Below are 26,176 nucleotides of genomic sequence, written 5' to 3'. Positions count from 1 at the left end.
TCTTTAGACAGTGCTTTCATATTGTTATGGCAAGTGTGATAAAAACAGGAAGACTGGAGCCACAGAAAGGGCCGTGGGTCAATATAAAGGTGATTTATTTTATCTTTTACCCCCTCTCCGCTCCACAGACTCAAATACAGCTGGTTCCTGATGGTTCTACCCTAAAGCTGATCACCCAGATTTGTCCCCATTCTGTTACCAAACCCAGTTATCTCCTGCTGACCAAAGAATGACCTAGCAAAACAGATTGCAAAGACCTACTCCACTGGATCTGTTCATCCTTACCAAGGACAGACTGTCCTTTATCAGCTAAAACTTAGTGAATATCTACTATTCGCTAAGCATCACAAGAAAATCAAGGAGTCAGAACCAATGTTCACTACTCTGAAAGCACTTAAAATCTTGCTGGAGAAACATAAATAGCCATATGAAAAGTCCAACAGGGATGCGAACGAGGCAATACATGCACGTCGTGAATAGTGTGGTAAGTACAGTAAGTGCTCAGGCTTGGAGTGAGCAGGGAAGGCTTGATGGAATAGGAGCAGCTTCCCTGGGACCTCAAAGCTCCTGGGTTTGGACAGGTCCCTGGGGAAGTGTAAGGTCAGAACCTTGTGGGTTCCACAGACAGCACCAAAGGTCTGCATTTAGGAAGAGCAAGGGAAAAGCTAAAGGAGGTGGACTGTTGCTCTTCCTTTCTAAGGTAGACCCATTTCTCCTGGCAAAAGGGATGGAGATGTAAGGGAAGAGAATTAATTTTCATGTCACTAAGTTATCAGTTAATGTACAATCTTAATTAATCATGTTCTCCCAGAAGCGAGGTGCTGGAGGACAAAGCCTCTATCCTCCAGAGGCGTGAGAGTCACCCTTATCAGTGCAGAATTAACTCTGAAGATGCACATTTAGTTTCAAGGCTAACTATGTCCTGAAAATATTTTAAGTCCAAAAAATATCTTGGTGGGAAAGAAAAGGAACTGAGAAGGCAGAGAACATAGTTCCAGAGGGGAGAACATCTGCATGCTTTCATTTCCAGTAAGTGTCTTATTCCTTAGTCTTGCTATTCTCCAAATCCAATCCGTGAATACCTGGGGACCATCGCCACTGGGGCACAAAAACACACCCATGGGCACCACAGACACTGCCTCACTCTCTCCAGCACAGCCAGGTCCTTGTCGAGATGGCAAAGCATAACTGCAAGGGTGTGGCCCCGTCATTTCCTGCCCACTATGCCCACGCTCTCTTCCTTGTTAATGATATTTAAAACGTATACGATCAACAGGAAGCAACACACTGTGTATGGACAAAGATCTGATCCAGATAGTAAAGAGAGAGAGAAAAAAGGTCTAAGCAACCTGCCAAATTTGAAAGTGTTTATTAATAGATCCAAGGGCTGCTGTTTTTATTGGTTGCTCATTTCTCCAAGAGCAACAGAAAAAGGAGGAGAAAAATCATAGCCTGGCAGCTCTGAGGCATGGAGTTGATGGTCTTAGAAAAATATCTAAGGGATTGGAGGGATGAGCTGATTAAAACGTGAATTTCTGAAGTTATGCATTCTCTCCGTAGTAAGGTATAACAACAGTACACTTGCTATAGGGTTCATCTGCACATGATTAAAAACAGGACATGAAGCACATCTTCTCACGTTAAGCATTGTCAGAGATTTCTGTGCTTGAGGACCAGTAAATGACACTAGTCTGGTAGAAGAACTAAACACTGAAAAAATACACCATAATTTCCTGAGTCATTACTATACAGAACAAGAATATATAGTTAAACAAAATTGGACCAGCGTTTTTACATTTTGATTCTCCCTCTATCAGAGCACCAAAGAAAACATAGTGTAAAATTACTTGTTTTTTTTCTTATCATTTTACTTCCTAGACCTTTAAACTCCTTAAAAGTAGGCTTCATCTTTCTTGACATTGACTGGCACAAATTAGAGATACAATAAACGAACACTGTGCCCTGCCAACTCAAAGGAAAACAAAGCACAACAATAGCAAGTACACACATTATAAAATCAGATGCCAGGGGACATCTGGAGATATTCGCCTGCTAGCTACTTTCCTCTGAGATGAAACGATTCATTTCACACATCCTCCAAACTGGCAAGTGATGTCAGCCTAGTGATTCCTAAAGCCAGAGTGAAGTGCTGACTCATTTAAGAAACACAAACAGTGCCAGATTTGGGAGGCACTACCCATTTATTCCTAAGTAAAAAACCATCAAATCTACATTAGGATGTCTACATTTTGATAATTCCATAAAGGCAATTCTACTATCACTGTAAATATAGAAAAACTGATTTTTCCATGGGTAAAGATCACTATACATACTATGTATGTTAATTTAAAAAATAGCCCTGACCGGTTTGGCTCAGTGGATAGAGCGTCGGCCTGCAGGCTCAAGGGTCCCGGGTTCGATTCCAGGCAAGGGCATGTACCTCGGTTGCGGGCACATCCCCAGTGGTGGATGTGCAGGAGGCAGCTGATCGATGTTTCTCTCTCATCGATGTTTCTAACTCTTTATCCCTCTCCCTTCCTCTCTGTAAAAAATCAATAAAATATATTTTAAAAAAAACATATTTTTATTGATTTCAGAGAGGAAGGGAGAGGAGAGAGAGATAGAAACATCAATGATGAGAGAGAATCACTGATTGGCTGCCTCCTGCACGCCCCTCACTGGGGATCAAGCCTGCCCTGACAGGGAATGAAACTATGACCTCCTAGTTCATAGGTTGCCACTCAACCACTGAGCCACACCTGAATGTTAATATTTTAAACCCTTGAGAGCCCGAGACTTTCCAGCCATCAAAGATGCTTTCATTTCTGTAGTTGCATCTTAGTTGCATTTGCTTTCTTTCTTTCTTTTTTTTTTTTTTGAGGAAAGCTGCTCCATGACACAAAAGCAATTAGAAAAAAAAAAATTAACAAAAATGAGGAAGTGAATGCAATTCAAAACTGTTTTCATTTTGCTTCATCGCAGTTTTCCATAAGCCAAGTAGACTAGTGAATTACCTAACCCATGGCAATCTAAGACTTAAGTGCAAAGCACTCATTTCAAAATCAAAACCATGTGAGAAAATTCAGTGGATATACAAGAACTATAGATAAACATTAGGAACATACAATTTATGATTCATGAGAGACAACTTGTTTCAGTTGTTTGAAAATTTTGAAGTATTTATAATTATGCTCTTGAGATAATGAAGGAAAAGCTCTTTTTGAATCCACCATCAGGAACTGAACTCTTAGTTCTGTACTCAACTGACTAAAATCGGGACACCCTGCAGTTCACTGACAGATCTGTGAGTAGGAGGAAGATTAAAAAAAAAAAAAATTGGGAGAGTCCAAACAGAAACATAAATCCTTCGGACTATCCACACACAATGTCAAACAGCACAAAGTTACAGAATTCTAAACACCAGAAGAATCCAAATAACAACAACAACAATACATAATTGGACTGAAAGCATATTTTTAAAAATGATCATTTATTTTAGAAATTTACTATAATAATCAAAAGAATAATTTGCTATAGTGCTCAGCAATGAATGATGTCAACTGCCAGGCTGTGGTCCAATCTATGTGAAGGAATAGATGGTATCACTTATGAGAGAGAAAGAGCTGTACCTTGTGACATCATAGAAGAATTGCAGGTAAGACAAGAGTCATTACAATTCTTAGTCATTTAGATGCGTTGGATGGTAGGACAGTTTCATTTTTCAGTCATGTGCTTTGTGGAAGTTAAGCTATCTGGACTCCAGAAATACCATTAATTTGGATAAGAAAGGTTCCACACATTCCAGGCAAATAGATCGAACTTCAGTTATGGATTTTTTCTTTTTTTTTTTTAAACATATTTTTCACTGATTTTCTACAGAGAGGAAGGGAGAGGGACAGAGAGTCAGAAACATCAATGAGAAACACTGATCAGCTGCCTCCTGCACATCTCCCACTGGGGACGTGCCCGCAACCCAGGTACATGCCCTTGACCAGAATCGAACCTGGGACCCTTCAGTCTGCAGGCTGACGCTCTATCCACTGAGCCAAACCAGTTTCGGCATGGATATTTTCTTTTACCTGACTTATCTCTGGTTAGAACTCAAGACTATTCTTTGTTCCTCCTTCTTTCTAGGAGAAAGTGGGCTGGCAGAGATGGTAATGTCAAAGGAAAAGTACTGAACCTTGGTGCTAATAGGGTTTAAAGTTTAGAGTTCAAGTGGCTGGGGCTCTCTGTTGAACTCTCTCTTCAGAGCTTCTCTTGGGAGTCATCAATGGGAAATTTCTCTTATCCCTGGAAGCTGGAAGCTGGTGTGATATGTTGGGTCTGAAGCTGCCTCTTAGAAGTGGATCATACCCTATAAGAACAGCTCAGACAAGCTCTACTCCTGGCCTTAGGGACAATCAATAGTCTCCTCCTCTCTTGTCTCTTCCCTTTCCCCTCCTCCCTCTGACTCTTCCTTGCCTGGGTTCCCCTTTGTTTGCTTTCAAGTGCAAGGGGGGGGGGGGGGGGGGGGGGGGACGGGGGTGGAGGATGAGGAGGCTTCTTGAGCTGCCCCTCTATCTTCTTCTGGTCCAGGTCACATAGGCCTTCAGTGCTTACCTGAAGTCTGGCTGAGTCACCAGAAGATTGATAGCAAAGTCTGGGGCCAGAGCTTAGCTGTCATTAAATGTTCTTGTCCTCTGTCTATATAGCTCCTACAAATTCCTCTGAGAGAAGGAAGCAGGGAGTGATGGGCAGGAAGAACTGGGGCATCTGGTCCTAGATCTTAGACTTCTCTCACTCTGTTTGACGGAGATGCAACTAATCACAATGAGGACTGTATTGGAAATGCCCCAAACGAGGACAAGACTTTTGAAGTCTATATAGTTAAAGAGACTAAAAGTCATACTTCGCCATCCTATTTATCACACTCAATCTGTGAAATGGAAATGCCTACCCTGCTCATTTAATAAAACTGAAGCTCAGGAGAAATTCATGTGTTTTACTTACAATCATATCAGAGAGCCCCAGCCACTTGAACTCGAATATGATTATAATATGTCCATGTTTTCTGTGTGAAGTTTTGGAGAAAAAATGTAGCTTTTCTCTTTAAACTTATTTGATCTAACTGAAATTATAAAAATCAACCCAGATTTTGTATTTCCAGTGAGCATCTGAGGTCTCTTACGAGGTAAAATGATGATGTAGTTGATGGTGTATTTGTTAGATAAAAAATTTGTGGCTTATAGTCCAGAATTTCTAAAAATATAAAATTAAGTGACTAATCAATATAATCATGCACAAAGTAATCTAGAAGGAAATGTTTTTTGATCATGCATTATGTATTTTCTTTTTTTTAAAATATATTTTTATTGATTTCAGAGAGGAAGTGAGAGATAGAAACATCAATGATGAGAGGGAATAATTGATTGGCTGCCTCCTGCATGCCTGACCTAGCCGACAACCCAGGCATGCGCCCTTGACTGCACATCTGACCTAGCCGACAACCCAGGCATATGCTCTTAATTGGAGTCAAACCCGGGACCCTTCAGTTCACAGGCTGACGCTCTCTCCACTGAGCCAAACTGGCTAGGGCAGTAATCAGCCATTCTTGAGAGATATTAGAGTATTCATCTGTCCCTGGTAGTCAGCAGATTAAGTCAGATGTATGAAGATTTGGCATTACAGTCATGAGTAAATTCCTGAATTGCTAACATTACGTATTTTCTGAGTCCAATATCTAACACCTACATTTTAAAGGTTAATATCAATATCCCAAAACATAAGCTAACATATTTGAACTTAAGGTTACATACCCTTAGTTTTAGATATCAATGCAAAGAATCTCACCAGCTCTGAAGGACTACCTTACCTTGAGTAGGGAGATGTCAGCTCAGTTTATAAAATAGCTTACTCTAACACTGCCACTCAGCATAGTTTACTTCTTAGGGAAGCTAATGTTTTGAATTTGCTATTACATGATGAAAAGTCACTGGGTACATTTAAAAGCTTTTATTCCTTTATTCCTAGAAATAGGAAGTGCTATTACATCAAAGAAATTGAAAGTCTTTATTTGCTAGAAATTTCCAAATGGACATTTTTTTAAATTTTACTTTACCTCACAAGTCTTATTTAAAAAAAAAAAAAAGTTTTATTCTTTGTAATACACCATATTATGCACCCCCTCCCCCCCGAATATAATTTAAACCACCCTATACAGAATATAGAGAAAATTGATTTCCCCAGGTAGACCTAACTGTTCTTCCTCCTTTGCAGCCATTGCAATATCTGGTCATTACAATATGATCTCTCTTTCTCTCTCTCTCTCTCTCTTTCTCTCTCTCTCTCTCTCACACACACACACACTGCAGCAATTATCTTATGTTTTAGAAGGATATACCCAGTGACTTTTCATCATTTTGCCCCTCCAACTGTTTCTTAAGCTCCCTTGAAACATAGATGAAACCTTAAATTATTTTGTATTCCCATATTGCCTAACACAGTGCTGGGAACCTAGTCAAATTCAATAAATATGCACTGATTAATTTGCAGTTAAGCATAACACTTCTCCCTAATCCACATATATATACAAACAGAAGCTAGAGAGTAATCTGTCAAGAATGTTATAAAAGAGATTTTTACATTGAATGGGAACTTAAACATGATCACCTCTAAATTCTCTCCCACTTTTGAAATTGTTATTTTTATATTTTAAAAGAAATGTAACTAGCACAGGACTACAACCTTTATGAATTAGAATAAACCAATATCATGAAAATATCAACATTACTAAAAAGCCACTAAACTTGAATACATTTTTAAAAATCCTTTAAAGACTGAAGTATATGAAATAGTTGATAAACAACCAATTTTCAAGTTCACTTGAAAATTGGTTGTTTAGAATGAAGGAAGCATTTTCCCACAAAACAACATGGAGGTTTTCAGATTGTCAGGGCAGCTCATCAAAGTCCAATCCCGGGTACAAAGTCAAGCACTAACACTGTTATAGACCTTTTTTCACCACTCATCATGGGGCTTACTGCAGGATGCTGGCAATATGCTTCACACCGCATCCGTATGAAAGGGCAGTCATCGGGTCAGGGCAACCTGCTTCTCATCATGGCAGTCGACTAAAATTTATTATAAAACAACTACATATGGCCAAAACATAACAAATTCTCAGTTCTGTAAAATATAGGGTGGGGCAAAAGTAGGTTTATAGTTGTGAGTACATGAAACAGAGTTTATTCTTGTATTATTAGTTATAAATTATTGTATTATTTACCATATGAACAACTGTAAACCTACTTTTTGCCTCACCCCATATACTTCCATAGGTCTTACTGAGAAAACTCTATGACTTGGTTTATGAGGTGCCTCAATTTCTGTAGCTTTTTACGTTTCTTTGCCGTAACAGCATTATTTCTTTTTCTATACAAATTTTAGCTATGGTTTTCCAACATATAAGGGCATATAACCATATATAATTCAGGATTTATCTCTTATTAACACACTATTACAGCACATCCTCAAAGGGCTTTTCCTCCAAGTTTACTGCACAAACATAAGGCCCTGTCTCATTTCTTTGGCACTGGATTTATGCTAATTATTCTAAGGATGATGATCTGCAGAAGGCTATGGTTAATCAAAGAAAAATCATTTTGCTACTGGCTGCTTTTTAGACTTTTATAATTACCTCACATAAAACTTTCCTCCATCCATTTATAATGCAGTTTTAAATTGCATTTGCATGATAATTATTTTTAATCCTCACTCGAGGATATGCTTTTATTGATTTGAGAGAGAGAGGAAGGGGGAGAGAGAAACATTTATCAATTGCCTCCTGTGCACTCCCGGACCGAGGATTGAACCGGCAACTTTTTTGGAGTATGGCGATGCTCCAACCTAATGAGCCACCCAATAAGGGCAGCATAATTATTTTTATTATAAGACGATGATTTCTTTGAGATGCTGGAGCGGATTAATTCACTCAACGCATTTGTTGGGTGCATGTTCAGTCTAAGACAAGCAGAGGAATAAAGATGAACCATATATATATAAATCCTGCCTATTTGGCAGCTTAAAGTCCTGTAGTGGCAATGATATATGCTCTTAACATTTTCTGCCACACTGTGGCCAATTAACTGTCAACAAAGAGGTAATGCTAATTGCTTTGGCAGTCCCTAGGTCCCAGGTTCCAAACACTGTAGGATTAAGTCTTTTGTCCTAACTTTGACAAGTCATAATATTGAAAGCTGGAAGCTTAACTCTAAGACACCTGATATTTGTGGAAGCACGAGTGCTCCAAAGCATTAGTGGTGATACTCAATTTGGGTCAATGATGTCAAGCCTAACAAAGTAGATCCAAGCAAGAAAAAACTGAAAGGGGCCACTCCCCGCCCCGCCCCGCCCCCCCCCCCCCCCCCCCCCCCCCCCCCCCCCCCGTGTTCCTTCTGTACCTGCCACACTGGCCTCTTCCGTTTCCTTTGCCTGGAATGTTCTTCTTCCAGGTACCCACAGACCCCCCCCTCTCTCAGGTCCTTTAGTTCTGCTCTAATGTCACCTCTTCCAAGAGAACTTCCTTGACCCCCTATTTAAAGAGGACCTCTGTCACTCTCTCCCTTACATGGCTTTATTTTTCTCAAAGCACTTATATCTGACATTGTAGCTGGTTATTTTTTGGCAGGATCTTGCCATTTTTATCATGGCCTAACTGCACTGCCAAGAACTATTTATTATATGTAAAGAACAAATGAACATGGTTCTCATGACACATGGATTCTCCTTGCAGCCTCCTCCTCACCAGGGCATTCGGTCTCTGAAAGGGCATCTCCAGGAACAGCCTTCAGGTATCTGCTGTCTGTTCTCATGTTCCCTTCAATCTTCTCAATTTTAGGCTAAGAATACCTTCACCCGGGCCTCTAGTAAGGGTCTTTGGTCTCTCTCTTCTGCTGCTCACAATGACTTTGGTTATGGTGTAAAATACTAAAAAATGCACATAGTTATTCAAAGGTCTCAGCCCCCTTCTAAGGCCATTAGATGGTCACTGTACATTAGCACATGGCAAAAATGTCTCATCTACACTTCCCACTCCCTCACCCCCTTTATTCCACAGAACAAATTCTGGTGAGCTCCTATATGTGCCTGATACTGTTCTTGGTTCTGGGAATACAGGAGTAAATCCTACTGATAAAGCTTAGCCTTATGGAGTTTATATCAATTAGAGGTAATTTGCCAACAAATTTTTGTTTTTGAAATAAAAGGATTAGATGTCTTAAAGCTAATGATTTTCCATAATTATGAAATTTAGAGTTAAATTTCCCTCTTATGAAATACAAAAGAAATATTTGCATAGAGATTTAGAAGTTTACAGTTGAAGAAACGAATAGGATTTAGATGGAGCATCTGACTCAGAGTCTGTAAACAAAACTTGAAGAAATTAGTTTATATAGTCAGGGTGGTGTGTGTGTGTGGGGGTGGGTGGGTAGGGAGAGGGGGACCTCAAGAGTGGAGGGTTGAATTATCTATGTTACTCAATGCATAGTAAATCAGTTCCGTTCTCCCTCTCCTTTTTTCCTCCCCTCCCCTCCCCTTCCCTCCCCTTTCTTTTCATCCACCCCCTTATGCCATTCTATTCCCCATTACCACAAGTGAGTACTCTTCATATAAATTTTGATATGATTATAAAATTTCTCAAAAAATCAAGTCTGAATTTTGTAAATATTGCTTTTAATTCATAATATAATTTGTGGGGATTGGACATCTTTATAATATCAAGTCTGTGCCATCCAAAGACATACAATATCTTTCCATTTATCCAAATTGTTTTACATGTCATTTATTAGACATTTTAAAAGTTTTCTATGGAGTTCTTATGTATTCTTGGTTAGCTTAATATCTAGATATTTAATCATTTTTATTGTTATTTTGAATGGTATCTTATTTTTTGTTACATATCTCTTAGTTGTCATGTATCTTTCTCATTGGGAATATTTTATTTCATATTTTGAAAAGAGGATACAAAACAAACACTGAATTAATTTTGTTTTTGTTATATAAAACTAGGTGTTCCCCAACAGTAGGCATTATAAAATAAACATAAAAATGCAGGCGTTTATAAAGGAAAACAGTAGCATAGTGGAAGAAGGAACAGCACTCTTTATGTTAAAGAGAAGACTCCAGACATAACCTAGAAGCTTCCCAGCTTTGCAATAAAAATGTTGTCCCGAGGTTGGCCGAATCCTTACCACAGGGCCTTTGTGTGGTGACTGAGAGGAGTCAGATGTTCTCAGTGAAACGAGAAAGAGAGGACTGTGAGAGGAACCGAGTGAGGGCAGAAGAGGAAGAGCGGATCTGTTTGCCTGACAGGGTCAGGGGGTTGGGGAGCACCACCAAGTCCAGGGCTCAGATTTGAAACACAAGATCATCGCGTCCATATCACAGCAAACCCACTTAATAGAGACCTTTAAACACAGGTTTCGGTGATTTACACCCACAGATCAACTCCAGAGAGTAAATACAGTGGGGCCTTGGCTTACCAGTGTCCCGATTAACAAGTTTTTTGAGATACCAGCTGTCTCTCGGATTTTTTGCATTGAGTTGATAGAGTAATTTGAGTTAACGAGAGAGTTAACGAGCTCCTTAACGAGCTCGGTCTCCGAACGAATTAAACTAGTAAGTCCAGGCCCCACTGTATCTGGTAAATCTCACTTGCTTCTTATAGGAAAAACCCAGTGCTCTGTCAATAATTTGTTGAGGGGAAAAGATGTATCATTAATCAATAGGCAACATGATCATAACCATCCATAACAGTGAGATCAAAGGAAATGCCCCTCATCCACTGATTGGCATTGGGTGGCATCAGAAGATCTAAAAAAGGCATTCAGATTCATGCCCTGTGTTAAACCCAAGAGGGTGAGGTGAAAGGCACTCGTACATTATTCTTGCGGCCAGGCATGCACTGCACATTAAATTGTCAAGGTGACAGATGACAAGAGGTAAAGTTCTAGGGAAAATGAAAAGTATCAGTTTGAATAAACCACCATGACAAGACTTCCTAACTAAGGCATATTTTTGTTTCTAGATGTAACAGGGATTTTGAAACAGTGTTTTTCTCTTAAAATATCCACCACTATCCCTACAGATGTGAGAAAGGCTGTTCTTTAAAATTATTTTCACCAACAAATGACTTTCGTTTCATATTCTCCAAACACCCAAGTAGAATGGTGGGTGGCATGTGCGTATACAGATACTCTAACATAGAGGAGGTCTTCATTATAAGGCTACCCATTAGTGCTGTCAGCGATTTCATCTGTGCTCTGAGTTTCACCTTTAACAATAGGCCAATCTAAGTATGAATTTCTGAGCTTCGATCTCTAAATTGAGAGTGAGCAAAAGAGAAAGGTATACTAGATCCAGACAGTGTGGGACAGAGGAGGGGGAGGGAGACAGAAGCAAAAATTCAGGGCACATTATCAAAGTGAGCTCCTCTGAAATCACTCTGGCGTCTCTATTATTTACCAACTACAGTTTCCAGTGAACTGTTTGTGAGCATTTTCTCCTGAAGGCCATTGGCCATGGAGTTGGCACTATTGGCTCCAACTCAGAGAAGCAGAAGTTAACTTCAGCCAGTTTGCTCCTGGTGATGGGGTTAAGTCTGCAGGGACTTTTTGTAGGTGGTTTCAAGCCATTGAAATCATTCTCTCCACCTCCCTTCAACACTCCCCCCCGACACACACACACACACAATTCAGAAAGCAGGAAATGTCTTTCCTGTGTAATAGTCACAGAGCAGTCCCCTAGGGCTTCCAGGGGGCTTGTATCTTCCAGTTCCTGTTTCTGGTTTCTAACTGCTAACTCTATATTTGGTAATGACCTGCCTGTGGGCTGTTTTGGATTTGGTATTAATAAGATAACCTGAGTAACTGAGCAGAGATCTAAAGCAATCTTATTTTTCCAGGAGGCAATGTGTTGACCTTTGAGGATTTGGTCTATTTTATTAAGTGTGTTGAGTTTTTGAATAGTGTTGTTTATAGCACAGCGTTGGGTGTTTACACGATTGGTCCTTGAGGGTGTATGACTGTACCGGAATAGGATACTACACGCACTCGCTTGCTTTACAATGAGTTTATATTTGTTTCTTATGTGGGCAGATGTAATCTAAGCAGTGCTCTTTATAGTATGCGCTCTTATTCCATGGCAGCCTTGAAAATAGCTACTTGCTCAGAAATGAACAAATACTTGTCAGATGAGTGAGACAAGAGTGTGGATTCTAATTCTTTTACATCAGGGCAAGAAAAAAATCAACACTGTATTGGCAAATAATAACTTCCTCTTTCCCCCAGTATTTTCAAAGCTGTGTAGTGTTAAATCTTTAGGAACATAATCTTTTAGGAGTAAACAGAGAGAGAATCAACTATTATTTGCCATTGGAAGAAGTCATTTAGAATAGTGGTCGCCAACTTTTCGGACCTCATGGACCACCAGTGGTCCGAGGACCACCGGTTGGCGACTGCTGATTTAGAAAACAATCAAAAAGTTACTGGATTACTATTTTATCACCAATCTATGCTCTTCTCACCCTACCTGAGATTTGATTTGTCCTGGTTTCAAACCCTAAGAATTAATTTGTTGTATAAATAAGATCAGAAACAATGATTACATTTTCACTTTATAAAGGGAAAATCAAATTCGTGCACCGGTGGGGTCCCTCAGCCTGGCCTGCACCCTCTCATAACCCGGGACCCCTTGGGGGATGTCAGACTACTGGTTTTGGCCTGATCCCCGAGGGATATAGCAGGGCCTGAAGTGGCAGGCGGCCGGGAAGGAGCCCAAGCCTGGCTGCTCCTGCAACGCCCGGGCCCACTGCGCCTACTGCTGGCTTCTGGCTGGGCTGTGCTCCCACTATGGGAGAGCATTTACCACCAGAGGGCAGCTCTTGCATTGAGCGACTGCCCCCTGGTGGTCAGTGCGCATCATAGTGACCAGTTGAGCGGTTGACTGGTTGTAATGGTTGCTTAGGCTTTTATATAGATAGATTGTAATATCACCTTGTAAACAGGAAAAATATTTGAGCATCACAGAGAACCTTTATTTATGAAGTTATCAGTCATAAGTCAATTATCACAGTAGGGCTAAAATAAGAACTTACATTTTCCTAAGGAATATTCACTTGTTATATGGATACTGGTTGGTTTTACTTCCTTTAGTAATTTGCAACATATTTCCTTTTTTAAAAATATGTTTATATAGCTTGAAAGTTATTCTTTTTTATAGCAGGCAAATAATTTTTTAAAAAAATCTAAACTGTCAAACAGAAAAGTCACTCTTTTTATAACTTTCTATTTTAAACCCTTAGTCATTTGCATTTGTTTTTATATTTAAAATCCTGTTTTACAAGCCCCCAGTTGGCCACACAATCTGTACAACTGTAATAGTTCCATAATACAGTGGGGCCTTGACTTACGAGTTTAATTCGTTCCGTGATGGAGCTCGTAACTCAAATTACTCATATGTCAAATCAAAAAGTGAACAAGTGAGACATGTGATGCTGGGCTGATGTTGTGGCGTTCACTGTGACGTTCGCTGCGCCAACTAGCGGTGGGGTATCTGAAGCTGGCTCATAACCCGAATTTTGGCTCGCAACTCAAAGCAAAAAATCGGCCGAGAGACGGCTTGTATCTCGAAAAACTCGTTAGTCAGGACACTCGTAAGTCAAGGCCCCACTGTTTCCCATACCAGTTAGCACAGGGGTGAAAGACACATGCTACAAAATCATCCTGAGATCTGAACCGTCGCTGCTTCCCTCTTGGCTCTGGGGCAAGTTACGGAAGGAACCTTTTATGCTTCAGAACTATCTTCTTCTACAGGTTCATTCTGGGAGCTAAAGCACACATAGGTCCTAGCACAGGGTCTTTACCAATGTCACTCAATGCAAGCGCTATTAGCACTCTGGATAGGACGGGCTGTGTGAGGAAATGCCCCTAAATGCCATCTGCGCCAATTAATGAGGGCTTTGTGACACAATCACACTACAGGGCTTTGTGACATGATTCCACTGACTTTTTTCTTCCATTCCTCTTTCTAAAATATATATTTAAGCCCGGCCGGTGTGGCTCAGTGGTTGAGCATTTACCTATGAACCAGGAGGTCACGGTTCAATTCCTGGTCAGGGCACATGCCAGGTTGCGGGCTCGATCCCCAGTGTGGGAGGCAGCCAATCAATGATTATCTCTCATCATTGATGTTTCTCTCTCTCTCCCTTTCTCTCTGAAATCAATAAAAATATTTTTTAAAAAAAGAAATATGATTTGTAAAATATATATTTAATTTTGTATACTCATTCTTTGAGACTAGGTTCAATTTTTACCTCCTCAAGTCTCTAACTCCCAGTAGCTGAGATGATAGTGTCATATTTAAGGTTCTAAAGGAGCTTATACACCGAATGACATTGCTTATGCATTTCTATGCTCTTTAGACTATTAGTAACCTGATGGCAGGGGCTGCACGGTATTTCTCTTTCAGTGTCTGTAGCCCCACACAATGCCTGCTATATCACTGGTGCTCAGAGATATGTTGAATAAGATGGTCCACCCCATAAATGTGCTGAGCCTGGTGGTCTTCATATTCTGATGCAACATTCCTTTGGGGCATCTCAGTCTCTTTTCAGAACCCTGACATCTCAGACTACATTTCCTGTACACAGTCAGCTGCCTCCATTTTCTTTTGAAAGGCTGGAAGGGTGAAATAGGCCTATGTGTGACGGGCCCAGGTTAGGTTATGTGCCTGAGGAGTGGGCAAAGAATGTGGGTGGTGGTGGTGGGGGTGGTGCAGAGTAGGGTGCTAAGTGGAGCGAGAGAAGAGCTTCTGTACAGCAGAGACCCACGATGGGGGCTGGGCCTGGGGAGGTGATTCTGACTGTGGGCCAGGAAAGATGCTGAAGTTGTGCTGGAATCCCCTCCTGCAGTCACTGCAGCACACTTCCCAAGTGATGTTCATTACAGATATTTTCATAGGCACATGCTCTCCTTTTGTGTTCATTTTTTCCAAGTTCACTACTAGCTCTTAAAGATTTCCTGTGAGGTTTCTCTTTTCTGCATTTCCTCCTGCCATGGACTATGTACACAGAGAAGCGAACCTCATGTTTGTGGCGGTGCTGGGTGCTGGGTACAATGACAAAGGAAGGCGGATGTGCAGTCTTCCTGCTGCTCTGTGTCACCTCCCTCTGTTTCCCAAACTGGCCATTCCAAATCTTTGCCCTTCTCCTTAAGGATCCTACTCTGCTCCCTTCCTTGTTGCCACGTCCTGTCTTCCTTACCCTCAACCTCTCAGCACATGTGCCACTTTCTACTCCACAGAAGCCGTGAGACATACACGCCCGTCTCTCTCTGCCTCTCTCCTCCCTCTGCCCCAATAAAATGCACCTATACCCACCATTCCCATGTTGGTGGAAGGTGCTCCCTCGACCAAGTCAAGGATGATCCTCCAGCCTGGTTCCATCACCTCCTTCCTCCTGAGATGATCGCTCTTCACTTCCCTGATCTCCTGTGTCTTGTATCCAACTGCCTATTTAACATTTCTACTTGGGGAGCTAACACATATCTCTAACTTAACATGTTTAAAACTTTTTCCAGTTGCTCAGACCTAACCACTGTTAGAGTCATTTTTTATTTCTCGTTTTCTCTCATACCTCACATTCCATCTTTCAACAAATTTTAGTGATTTTCTTTTAAAATATATCCAGAACCACTACTTTAATCCTGGTCCAAGCCATCTGCTTCATGTCTTGCCTGGTTCATTGTGGTGGCCTTCTAAATAATCCCGCTTCTGTCCTTGCCGCCGCACTGCACTCTCAGCACCCAGAAGGGTCTTGTTCAAACCTAAGTCACATACTGACTACCTTCTGCTCAGATTCCTCCAAACATGTCCCATCTCACTCAGGGCAAAGCCAAAACCTTTATAAAGACTCCAAGGCTTCTCCGGACTTCATTCTTCTCCTCCACTCATGCACTCTTCTCTGGCCTCCTGGCTTTTCCTTCAACATGTCAGGGATGCCCCTGCTTCAGGCCTATAACATCACCTGGGGTCTTTCTATGTTTATCTCCACATTCAGACTTACAAGACTATCACAAACCTCCCTCAGCACCAGAATCACTTAGAAAGGTAGAGGATGGAGTCACAGCTTGCCGGCAAGGTGACATCAGGCTTCCCCCTTTGGGGGATCTTGTCACTGTCTATATAGTGGTCCACGCTGCTGGCCAGGAGCTAGGCTCTTCCTGAGCCTCTCCTTCCTGGATCATCCCAGGTGCAAGGAAAAGACGTCCACTGTAGGCAGAGTCTGGATTTACCCTGGCTTAAAAGCCTTATGTTCCAAAGGAGCCCACATCTCTTGTAACCCAATAGATACCTCTTCCACGTGTCAAAGGACATGCCTAGTTACTAATGTCACCACAATCATGGAAGTTCTATGCTATGGCTTCCTACCAGCCCAGCTGCTGTTGACCAATCAGCAGTCACTTACATCATAAACAATGTTGCTTAGTAACACTAACATTCTACCTTTATCAGGTCTCCAGAAACACAGTGTTAGCAAGCTGAGAAAGTAAATGTCAAATTCTCCCACAGAGGGGTCTTGTGTGAACCCTCTGCCTATGTGTTCCTTGCTCTTGCTGTTCCCTCTGCCTGGAAGGCTCCTCCCCGGACATCTGCATGGCCTGCTCCTGCACCTCCTGCAATTCCTTGGTCTAAGTCCCCTTCAGGTCAGCCTATTTGAGAATTGCAACACCTAATCTCAGCTGCTGGGACCTCCTACAGTCCTCGTATGTTCGATTTTTTTCCATTGCCCTTATTACCTTATAACATATGTTATTTACTAATTGATTTTCCTTCTGCTGCTGGTTTTTTCCATAGAATGTAAGTTCTCTAAGGTTGGGACATTCTTTTATTTTTTTTCCGCCTGTATTGATAATTCTTGGCTCTTAGAACAGTGCCTGGCACACAGTAGGTTCTTCAACAACTATTTGTTTTGTTTATAGATAAATTTATGCCTTTCCTCTCTTTCAAACTCTAGGTTTTCATTGCTCTTTTTTTTTTCTTTTTTTTTTTTGGAGAAAGGGAAAGGGCAACATTTTTGCAGCCAAGTAAAAGGTAGCACGATGTTAGGGATTAAGAACAGGAAAGTTGGGGCCAAACTGTCTGGGTTTGATAAGGGCTTTGCCACCCACCTTGGGAGGATGCCCAAAACGCTCTGTGCCTGAGCTGTCTCATTTGTAAATGGGGATAATAACAGTACCTCCGTCTTAGGGTTGCCATGAGGATGAATGAGTTAAAACATATGTAACATGTTCAGAATAATGCCTGACACAGAGGAAGCACTACGTGTTAACTAGAGTTAAAATCAGCTTTAAAAAGGCCTTTATTTTTACTCTGCACCACTTCTACTTTTCTATCTTCCAAACCTCTCTTCCTCTCAGCTGTTTTACCTGAAAGTCACATCTACCCCACAGCCTTTTGTTTTCAATTACAGTTTATATTCAATATTATTTTGTACTGGTTTCAGGTGTACAGCAGAGGGGTTAGGCAATCGTATACCTTGACAAAGTGTTCCCCCGATATTTCAAGTACCCAACTGGCACTGTACAGAGTTATTACAGTATTACTGACAATATTTCCTATGCTATAATCTACATCCCTGTGACTATTCTGTAACTGCCAAGTTGTACTTCTGGATGCAAACGGTGAAGGGATTCTGAAGTACCTCGCCCCAGCCTTTACTTTAACTTCCATCCACCCACTGAAACTAAGATTTCTAATGGCCTAGTTCAGGGGTGGCCTAGTTCAGGTTTTTGACTCGAGGGCCACAATGGGTTCTTAAACTGGACCAGAGGGCCGGAACAAAAGCATGGATGGAGTGTTTGTGTGAACTAATATAAATTCAAAGTAAACATCATTACATAAAAGGGTATGGTCTTTTTTTTTTTTTTTTTTTAGTTTTATTCATTTCAAACGGGCTGGATCCGGCCCGAGGGCCGTAGTTTGCCCATGGCTGGCCTAGTTGCTACTTTTCTCTCTGTAGTCCATGAACTAGTTGTACTGCCTGCCATCATTAACCACACCTGCCTTTGACTTCTGAGCCCCTCCTCCCGTTTCCACCCATTCTTACAGCTGCCCCTTCTTAGTCTTCTTCAGATGCACCCTTTTTCCTTCAATCACTCTTTAATGTTATCACTAACAACATCTCACTGGCCAGTTCCCCTTGAGTGATTCCATTCACGGGCATGGCTTCAACTCTCATGCTGATGACACTCACTGAATTTCCTGAAGTTGCCCTGTTCTTTCTCACGTCCATGACTTAGAACTTCCCTTCCTCTTCCTGGCACCCTCTCCACCCTCATCTCCCTCTCCCTAACTTCAGCTGGTTGTCTAAATTTTAATACAACCACCCCCTATTCTCTTGTTCCCAAGCCAAGCACTCCTCCTCTGCACTCCCTTATTGCTTATGGATACATCCATCATAGTATAACACAACCTTTCCTGATTGCCGGTTTATTCAGTTTTACCCCCCCCCCCCCCAAATAAACTCTCTCTCTCTCTCTCTCTCTATATATATATATATATAATACACACACACACACACACACACACACACACATATATATATATATATATATACACCCTCAAAGTACAGTGCCTGGCACATAGTAGGCATACAAAAATTACCTGGATTCAGTATATGAATACATAGCATCTATATAGAATAAATTTTGATTGGGCTACCTTTTAATTCAAAACTAAACAATGGATAAAATTAATAATGATATCTCATAAAAATGTTCTTCCAGAAAATATTATCAGGGGTTAGTGAAGAGGTAAAGAAAAGAGCTCCATTTTGACAATATAAATGGCGCTGTGGCTATACATGCTATATTTTACCATAAAGCCAACTTTGAAAGATAAAGGACTTCCTTTAATGTTAGTGACATCAAATACTATTTGACTCCCCTTACTTCTGTTTGGGCCCAGTGAAACCTTACGAGTACCATATTTACCTTATTAGGCAAGTCCAGTAAATCAGGGCTTCAGGGTCCCTGCCATGATTATAAGCATCATCCACAAGGACTGAAGAGCAACTAACATTTACTTGGTGAAAATCACAGAGCCAGCTCTTGTAAGGGTTTCAATGACCATCTTGCTGTGGCTCCATCTGACATGAGTCTAGGCACCTACCTGTAAAGTACAACCAAACACCCCGATCATCAGCATGGCCACGGAGAGGTAATCGGTGAACACATCCCACCACGGCTTCAGCACCCGGAAGGCAGGCTGCTGCTCAGAGAACTGCCGGAACTCTGTCACGGGAATCATGTTTCTGAGAAAGGAGAGATTACTGGTGAACTCATTGATCTGCATGCACAACATACTCCATTGTTAACAACATTCAAGATGCTGCTTCAACCCTCCAGAAATAGTGATCTGAGTTACAATAGTAGTGATCACGGCACGTTGGTGTTTTCATAAGTCATTGACTAAAATAAGGAGCCTCGCAGGAAAAAGACAAGTTCCTTCACTCACTACTGTCCAGTAAGCTGGTTCCCTTTGGCTCTACATGGACCAGACAGTCCATGGCAGAGCAGTATCAGAATCCATTATTTCCTGGATTCTCTCTTAAACAGAACAAGAGGGCACCAGAGAAAGCAGAGCCTAGCCTTAGAGATATTTTTGCTATTAATCTTACCATTTTGGGTTGTTGCTTTAAACTATTTTATAAGTGTCATCTCAGCATTGGTTTGTGTTCATTCTCTACTGCGCCCTACATGTAAAGTATTTTGCTTGCTCCTTGGGGAAGGCAAACAACTTTGCCATACGGTCCTTGTCTTGTAAGAGGGAAGATTTTCATTGATGGTGGTGGTAGGGGCAGAGGGGGACTGGGGTGATCTTCATTTTGTTGCAAGCCCCTCCCCTCCTTTTGGTCCCTGTTCTTTTGACTTGATACCTTTTTCTATTTCCTGTACTTATCACATTTTACTGTGAGCCTCAAACTTATCCTTTATCTCTTCTGAGAAATCAGTTGGTCCTGAAAACACTTACCTCTATCTAAATGACAGAAGATAAATGAATAGGCTGCACTGGAGACTCTGGGAAAAGGGGAATCGGCCGCATCCTTTCTCAGCGCTCAGTCCCACTGCTTTTATTAAGATCCAGGACTTGAAGCTACTCATTCTGCTACTATGAGAAGGAATATTCTTTCCTTACCTTATGGCAACAAGAAAGAGTGGCCAAGGAGGACTAAAAGGAAATTTTTCACACTTTTGCCATCGTTGGATCCAATAATCTAGCTCACTACTACATTTGTCCTGGTTATTAGAGTCCAATTAAGAGCAGGGGAAAGGCTACATTTAGTGCTTATTCTCCCAAGCCTTCTTTGTTTCCTGGAACTCTCTTCCCTAATGCCGAATTAAAGGCTGTACAATAAACAGCGCAAAGAAAAGCCACTGTTCTTTGAATTTACTGGTGGTTATCTTTGGAAACCATTATAATGTTACCCATTCTGTCTTGCTGCTTTATCTGACCTTTTCTTAAGCAGCAATATGTCTTCCTCTTGGATTTGTTTCTTAATACAGTGTTGAAAATTCAGCTGCTTGGTGCAGCTCTCACCTAAGACCTATCTACTTGGCATCTGGGCATTTGATATGACTTCCTTATTTTACCAAAACACAACTTTCTTAACTCCATTTTGTTACTAACAATAGGCTGCAAGCTATTTGAAGGCAGAACCTATGTTACACACATGCATTCTCCAAAACATGTTGTAGGTAAGCCACGCAAGCTAAATAAATGTGTATTCTTAGTGCCATTAAAATTCCAAACTAGCTCAAAGTTTGATTTTTCTGACACCTCATGACCTCTTTTCTAAATGAATCCATGCAATCTCACTGCCTCGAATGTTTCAAGTCATGGTTGTTCCAGCAGTAGTCACAGACAGACACCAACTCATCTTAATTTCCAAGCTTGCTTCAGAAGCTATCGTCTTCTTCTATTTCACATCCGCATCACTCACTGCAGCGCCTGCGCACAAGAAGCCCTGAACACTGTCTGTCGAGTAAATAAATAAGTGAATTCGGATGCTTGTTCATGGAGCAACGCTTGTCCAAATCAGATCTGGGGTGGCCCTACTCTGCTGCAGTGACAAGTTCAGTACCCGTGCTCTAGTCCACCTTCTTTGATAGATTTGGTTGCTGTGTCCTTCATGATAGGTTGCTGAACACCTTGGAAGGATTTGGGCTTGATCTTTGAAGTGGGGAGCAATTTCAGGAATGAAATGCACCTATGTAAAGAACTGGTTCTCAAACTTTTCAATCTTGTCCTGGCTGGTGGTTAGAGTGTCGGCTATCACACCAAGGGTCACAGGTTCAATTCCTGGTCAAGGGCATGTACCTGGGTTTCAGGTTCAATACCCAGCCTGGTTGGGACTTTTGCAGGAGGCAATCAATCGATGATGTTTCTCTCACTTTCCCCCTCCATCCCTCTCTTCCACTCTTTTAAAAATCAATGGAAAAATATCCTTGGGTGAGAAATAACAAAAACAAAACAAAACAAAACAAAACAAAAAACCCCCAAACTTTCTGATCTCAGGACTCCTTCACATTCTAAAATAGATGGGGTGCTCAAAGAGCATTTTTTAAAATATGGGCTGTACTTATCAACATTTATCATATTAGAAGTTAAAACCAAGAAATTAAAAAAAATATTCATTCATTTAAAATAATAAACCCATTTCATGGTAACATAAAATATGCTATAAAAATAATTATATTCTATAAAACAAAAAATAAGAATGGCATTGTTTTACGTTTTTAAAAAAATATATATTTTATTGATTTTTACAGAGAGGAAGGAAGAGGGATAGAGAATCAGAAACACCGATGAGAGAGAAACATTGATCAGCTGCCTCCTGCACACCCCCACTGGGGATGTGCCCACAACCAAGGTACATGCCTTTGACTGGAATTGAACCCGGGACCCTTCAGTCCGTAGGCCAACGCTCTATCCACTGAGCCAAACCAGTTAGGGCTTGTTTTACATTTTTGCAAATCTCTTTAACATCTGGCTTAATAGAAGATAACTGGGTCTTCATAGCTGCTTCTGCATTCAATTTGTTGAAATATGTTGTCTTGATTAAAATTTATGAATCAGATACGTGTTTGGAAAAGGGAGAAGTACCTTCATAGCCTTTTCATATAATTGTGGATATTAATTTTTGATACATATCAAACTGACTTGGTTAGCTGCAATATGGAATCTGAAAACTATCAACTTTTCAAACTCTTGATATTAAAACTCAGTCACCTATCTTGAACTTTGAATTGATCTTTTACCTATGCATGATTTTTAACAATATGCATTGGTCATCTGGAGAATATTAGATCGCTGAGTTATGTAGCTCTTCCAAATGTTTACAAATTATATTAAAATTCATGTTCATGCCCTGGCAAGTTTGATCAGTGGTTGGAATATCTGCCCGTGGGCTGAAGGGTTGCAGTTTTGATTCCTGGTCAAGGGAACGTACCCTGGTTGTAGGTTTGATCCCTGTTCCTGGTAGGGGAGCGTGTGAGAGGGAACCAATCGATGTGTCTCTCACATTGATGTTTGTCTCTCTTTTCCCTTCCTACATCCCCTCCACTTTCTCTTTAAAAAAACAATCAATGGAAAAAATATAATTGGGTGAGGATTAAAAAAAATCATATTCATTAATATCACCACTACTTTCATCAGAAACGCTTTTAAGTAATGCAAAGCTGTCAAACTCCTAGTGGTGAGTATAAGATTTCCAAAATTTTAATCATCATTTGAAAGTCTGAATTTCATTTCTGGCAGCACGTATAACTGATATATCAGTTGTTCTTTTTAAAGTGTCATTTTGTTCATTTTGAAAAAATGTCTTCCACATACTGAAGTCTGAATAATCATTTGTTTTATTCAAGTAAAAATGGTGTAATATGATAAAGGAGCTAATTCAACTTTCAACTCAAGTAAGGACTTTCTCTTGAGACATGCATTATACTTATTTTATATGTTCTTCACCCTCACCACAGGGTATTAATACAATATGCAGCCAAGGGTTGAGAGTTATTAAAATCGTAATTTTACTGCTGCAATGAGGACATTACATAAAACTGGCCATTTTTTAAAAGCAGTGCGTGCAAATGAAGAATACAATCTCTATAGTACAGTCTGGTGCCTCTATTTTGATTCATGCTAAGACACCTCACCCACCATCGCTTTTGTACCACCAGTGAAAAAGGCAAAAAACCTCTTAGCATTAAAAAATAATTTGGGCCCCTCCTGGGTGGTTCAGTTGGTTAGGACATCATCGCATACACCAAAAAGTTGTGGGTTTGATTCCTAGGGCACATACCTAGGTTGAGGGGGAAGAACCGATCAATGTTTCTTTCTCTCCCTACCTCTCTCTCTAAAAATCAATAAAACATATCTTCAGATGAGAATTAAAAAATAATAATTTTGACCTTGTGGACCCCTTAAAAAGGTTTAGGCTACCAGGGTTCCATGAACCACACTTTGAGAACCACTAAGGTAGAGGTTCATGTTCCTTTATCTATAGCTCTCCTTGAAAAAATCCTGGGCATTCATTACAGGTGAGGTGAATTGGCTTTGGCTGAATTGTCTTCACAGGCATCATTCTCTTAACATGGAAAATAGACTAAGAATATAAGAAACGTAAGGGTTATCTACTGCTTCCTAATATTGGCACAGCCTAGTTAAGATGGATTTCAAGACTTGTTAGAAAAACAGCTGGTCAAAATGACATAGCCTTTTAGTGTTATCACTCAACTCAATGTACATAACCTCTTGTGTGTGTGTGTGTGTGTTTATGTGCACCTTGTATGTACATGCTCATATATGTATGAACATAAATACTACACATAAATGTAGTTAGATGTATAATATACACACAGATGTAAGTACATACAGATTTTATTGTTTTAACATATCACAAGGCTCAAAGTCATTATCTAGCACAGCAGTAATCTTTGGAATAAGTTTTAATGCAAAAAAAGGAGGGAGTGTTGAATAAAAAACTCCAAAACTGAAAAGAGGATGATAGACCTTTTGCGTTCTTAACTAAAAACTGTTTAGTATCCTTCTTACACACATTTCAGCACCTCTGAAAGTCATACATTACAGTGACAACCACACTTGATTTCTTTCATTATTATTATAGTTTCCATGTGATTTGTGACCATTTCAAGAACTAACATCTTAAGCTGTAGCAGTCATTTCTGAATAAACTGCTGGGATTAAATATTTTTTTCCCCCCAGAAGCTCAATCAGCATAATTTTATTTTTACTAATTTTTTTGTTTGTTTTACTAGTAGAAATGCAAATGATATCTTTATATATTTTTTAAACTCCAATCTCCAACTTGTTATGTAAGATTTTAGTTTGTCTAATTAAGTAATGTCTTTGGAAATATGGCATTTCAACTTCAATCAAGAGATTCTAGTATTTTTAAATTAAAATATATATAAAGTTTTAAATTTTTCTGCTCTGTGTCCTATTGCAGAAATCAATGTGCACTTCCTTTATTAAAAACATTTATTATCAAAAGTCATCTTAATGGCTTCATTAGCCAAAAACCTTTACCTCTCAAATTTATCATGGCATATAATCCTTTGGTAAAGAATATTGGTAAAGTGGTTGCAAATCCAGAGTTTATTATTGCTTTTATTTATTTGACTCTTCCTGAAACTATCTTCATTCCTCTCAGGAGAATTTTAGTATTATATTTTCCAGAATTAATGACACAGAACAAATTCTACTCTTTTAACCCATGACTTGAAGAATATCAAACTTATTCTACTTTGATTCAAACTTGACTGTTAACATTGTTCCTCTATGGCTATCAGGTGGATACAGCTAACTTGTGCTTTGTTCCAGATTTTTTCTGGCATCATCTTTAGACAGTACAATTATACACGGTTCAAGGAAACAAGGGCCCATTCTATCATATCAGTAACATAGTGAGTGGCTCCTTAAAAGTGAAATTAAACAATTCAATAATTCCTGAGCATGTAAAATATGAATTCTACAGAACCTCATCCCCTCCCCCACTACATACATTATTCACCTATGTTGCTAAATCTAACAGTCAATACTTAGCCCTCGCCTATTTGCTCTATCAGCAGCATCGGCACAATATGACCACATTTTTCTTTTCTTTTTAAATTTTTTTTAGTTAATCCTCACCCGAAGATATTTTTCTATTGATTTTTAGGGAAAGTGGAAGAGAGAGGGAAAGACAGAAACATCGATGTGAGAGAAACACATCAAATTGGTTGCCTCCTACACGAGCCCCAACCAGGCCTGGGCCAGGGAGGAGCCTCCAACCAAGGTATGAGCCCTTGACCAGAATCCAACCTGGGCCCCTTTGGTCTCTAGGCCGATGCTCTATCTACTGAGCCAACTCGGCTAGGGCATGACCATTCTTTACTTGACTTGCAGGACATCAGAGCCATTAAATTTTCCTACTTCCTTGGCTGTTCCTTCTTAACTTCTTTGCTGTTCCCTTCTCTTCTCCCTGGCCTGTCTGAGGAGTGCCCAGTGCTTAGTCTTTGGGGTTTTCTTTTCCCTAACTCACTCATTCTCCTGGAGATACATCTAGTCACAATGCTTTAATTAGCATCTGTACTAAACACAAATTTATACCAGTATTGACTCATGGAACCAGCTGCCTACTTGACATCTCCATCTGGACAGCCACTAGACACATGAAATTCATTATGTTCCAAACCAACTCTAGCTCCATTCCCTTCTCCCCACCTCCTGTATGCCCACCAAAGCTCTTCTCTCGGAACTTTCCTGTCATAGTTGATGGTAACTCCTCTTTCCAGCTGCTGAGGCCATATGTCTTGGAGTCATCCCTGGCTCTGCTTTGTCTCTTACACCCCCAATCCAACCTGTCAACAAATACTTATTATATGTTCCTTAATATGTTGTCTGTCTCCTCCGACAAGAATATAAGTTTCATGAAGGCAGGGACTTTGCCAGTTCTGTTTTGTAGAGTGATGTATCTCAACTACCTAGAAAATACCGCTTGGCATATGGTAGGCACTCAATATTTGCTGAATAAATTAGTGAAGATGTAGTAATTATAATGAAGAAAAGTGGTGTAATTGCC

At 40.3% G+C, this 26,176-nt stretch overlaps 1 protein-coding gene across 3 annotated transcripts in view; it reads right to left on the bottom strand.

Annotated features, from left to right (window-relative positions):
- The window catches only part of LRRC8C (leucine rich repeat containing 8 VRAC subunit C), a 139,658-nt gene that overhangs the window by 14,724 nt on the left and 98,758 nt on the right, over nt 1-26,176 (bottom strand). For all 3 annotated transcript variants that reach the window (XM_070405567.1, XM_070405566.1, XM_070405568.1), the window contains one exon: nt 19,207-19,348. In XM_070405567.1, the coding sequence (XP_070261668.1) occupies nt 19,207-19,344 (138 nt within the window). In that variant the 5' untranslated portion in view covers nt 19,345-19,348. The remainder of the gene's footprint in view (nt 1-19,206; nt 19,349-26,176) is intronic.

Source organism: Myotis yumanensis, unplaced genomic scaffold (genome assembly GCF_028538775.1).
Source record: "Myotis yumanensis isolate MYYU_CA2020_CCGP unplaced genomic scaffold, mMyoYum1.0.hap1 SCAF_2, whole genome shotgun sequence".
In the NCBI taxonomy this organism is placed as follows: domain Eukaryota; kingdom Metazoa; phylum Chordata; class Mammalia; order Chiroptera; family Vespertilionidae; genus Myotis; species Myotis yumanensis.
Note: the sequence above shows the minus strand (reverse complement) of the source record. Positions and strands in the feature narration are given on the sequence as shown.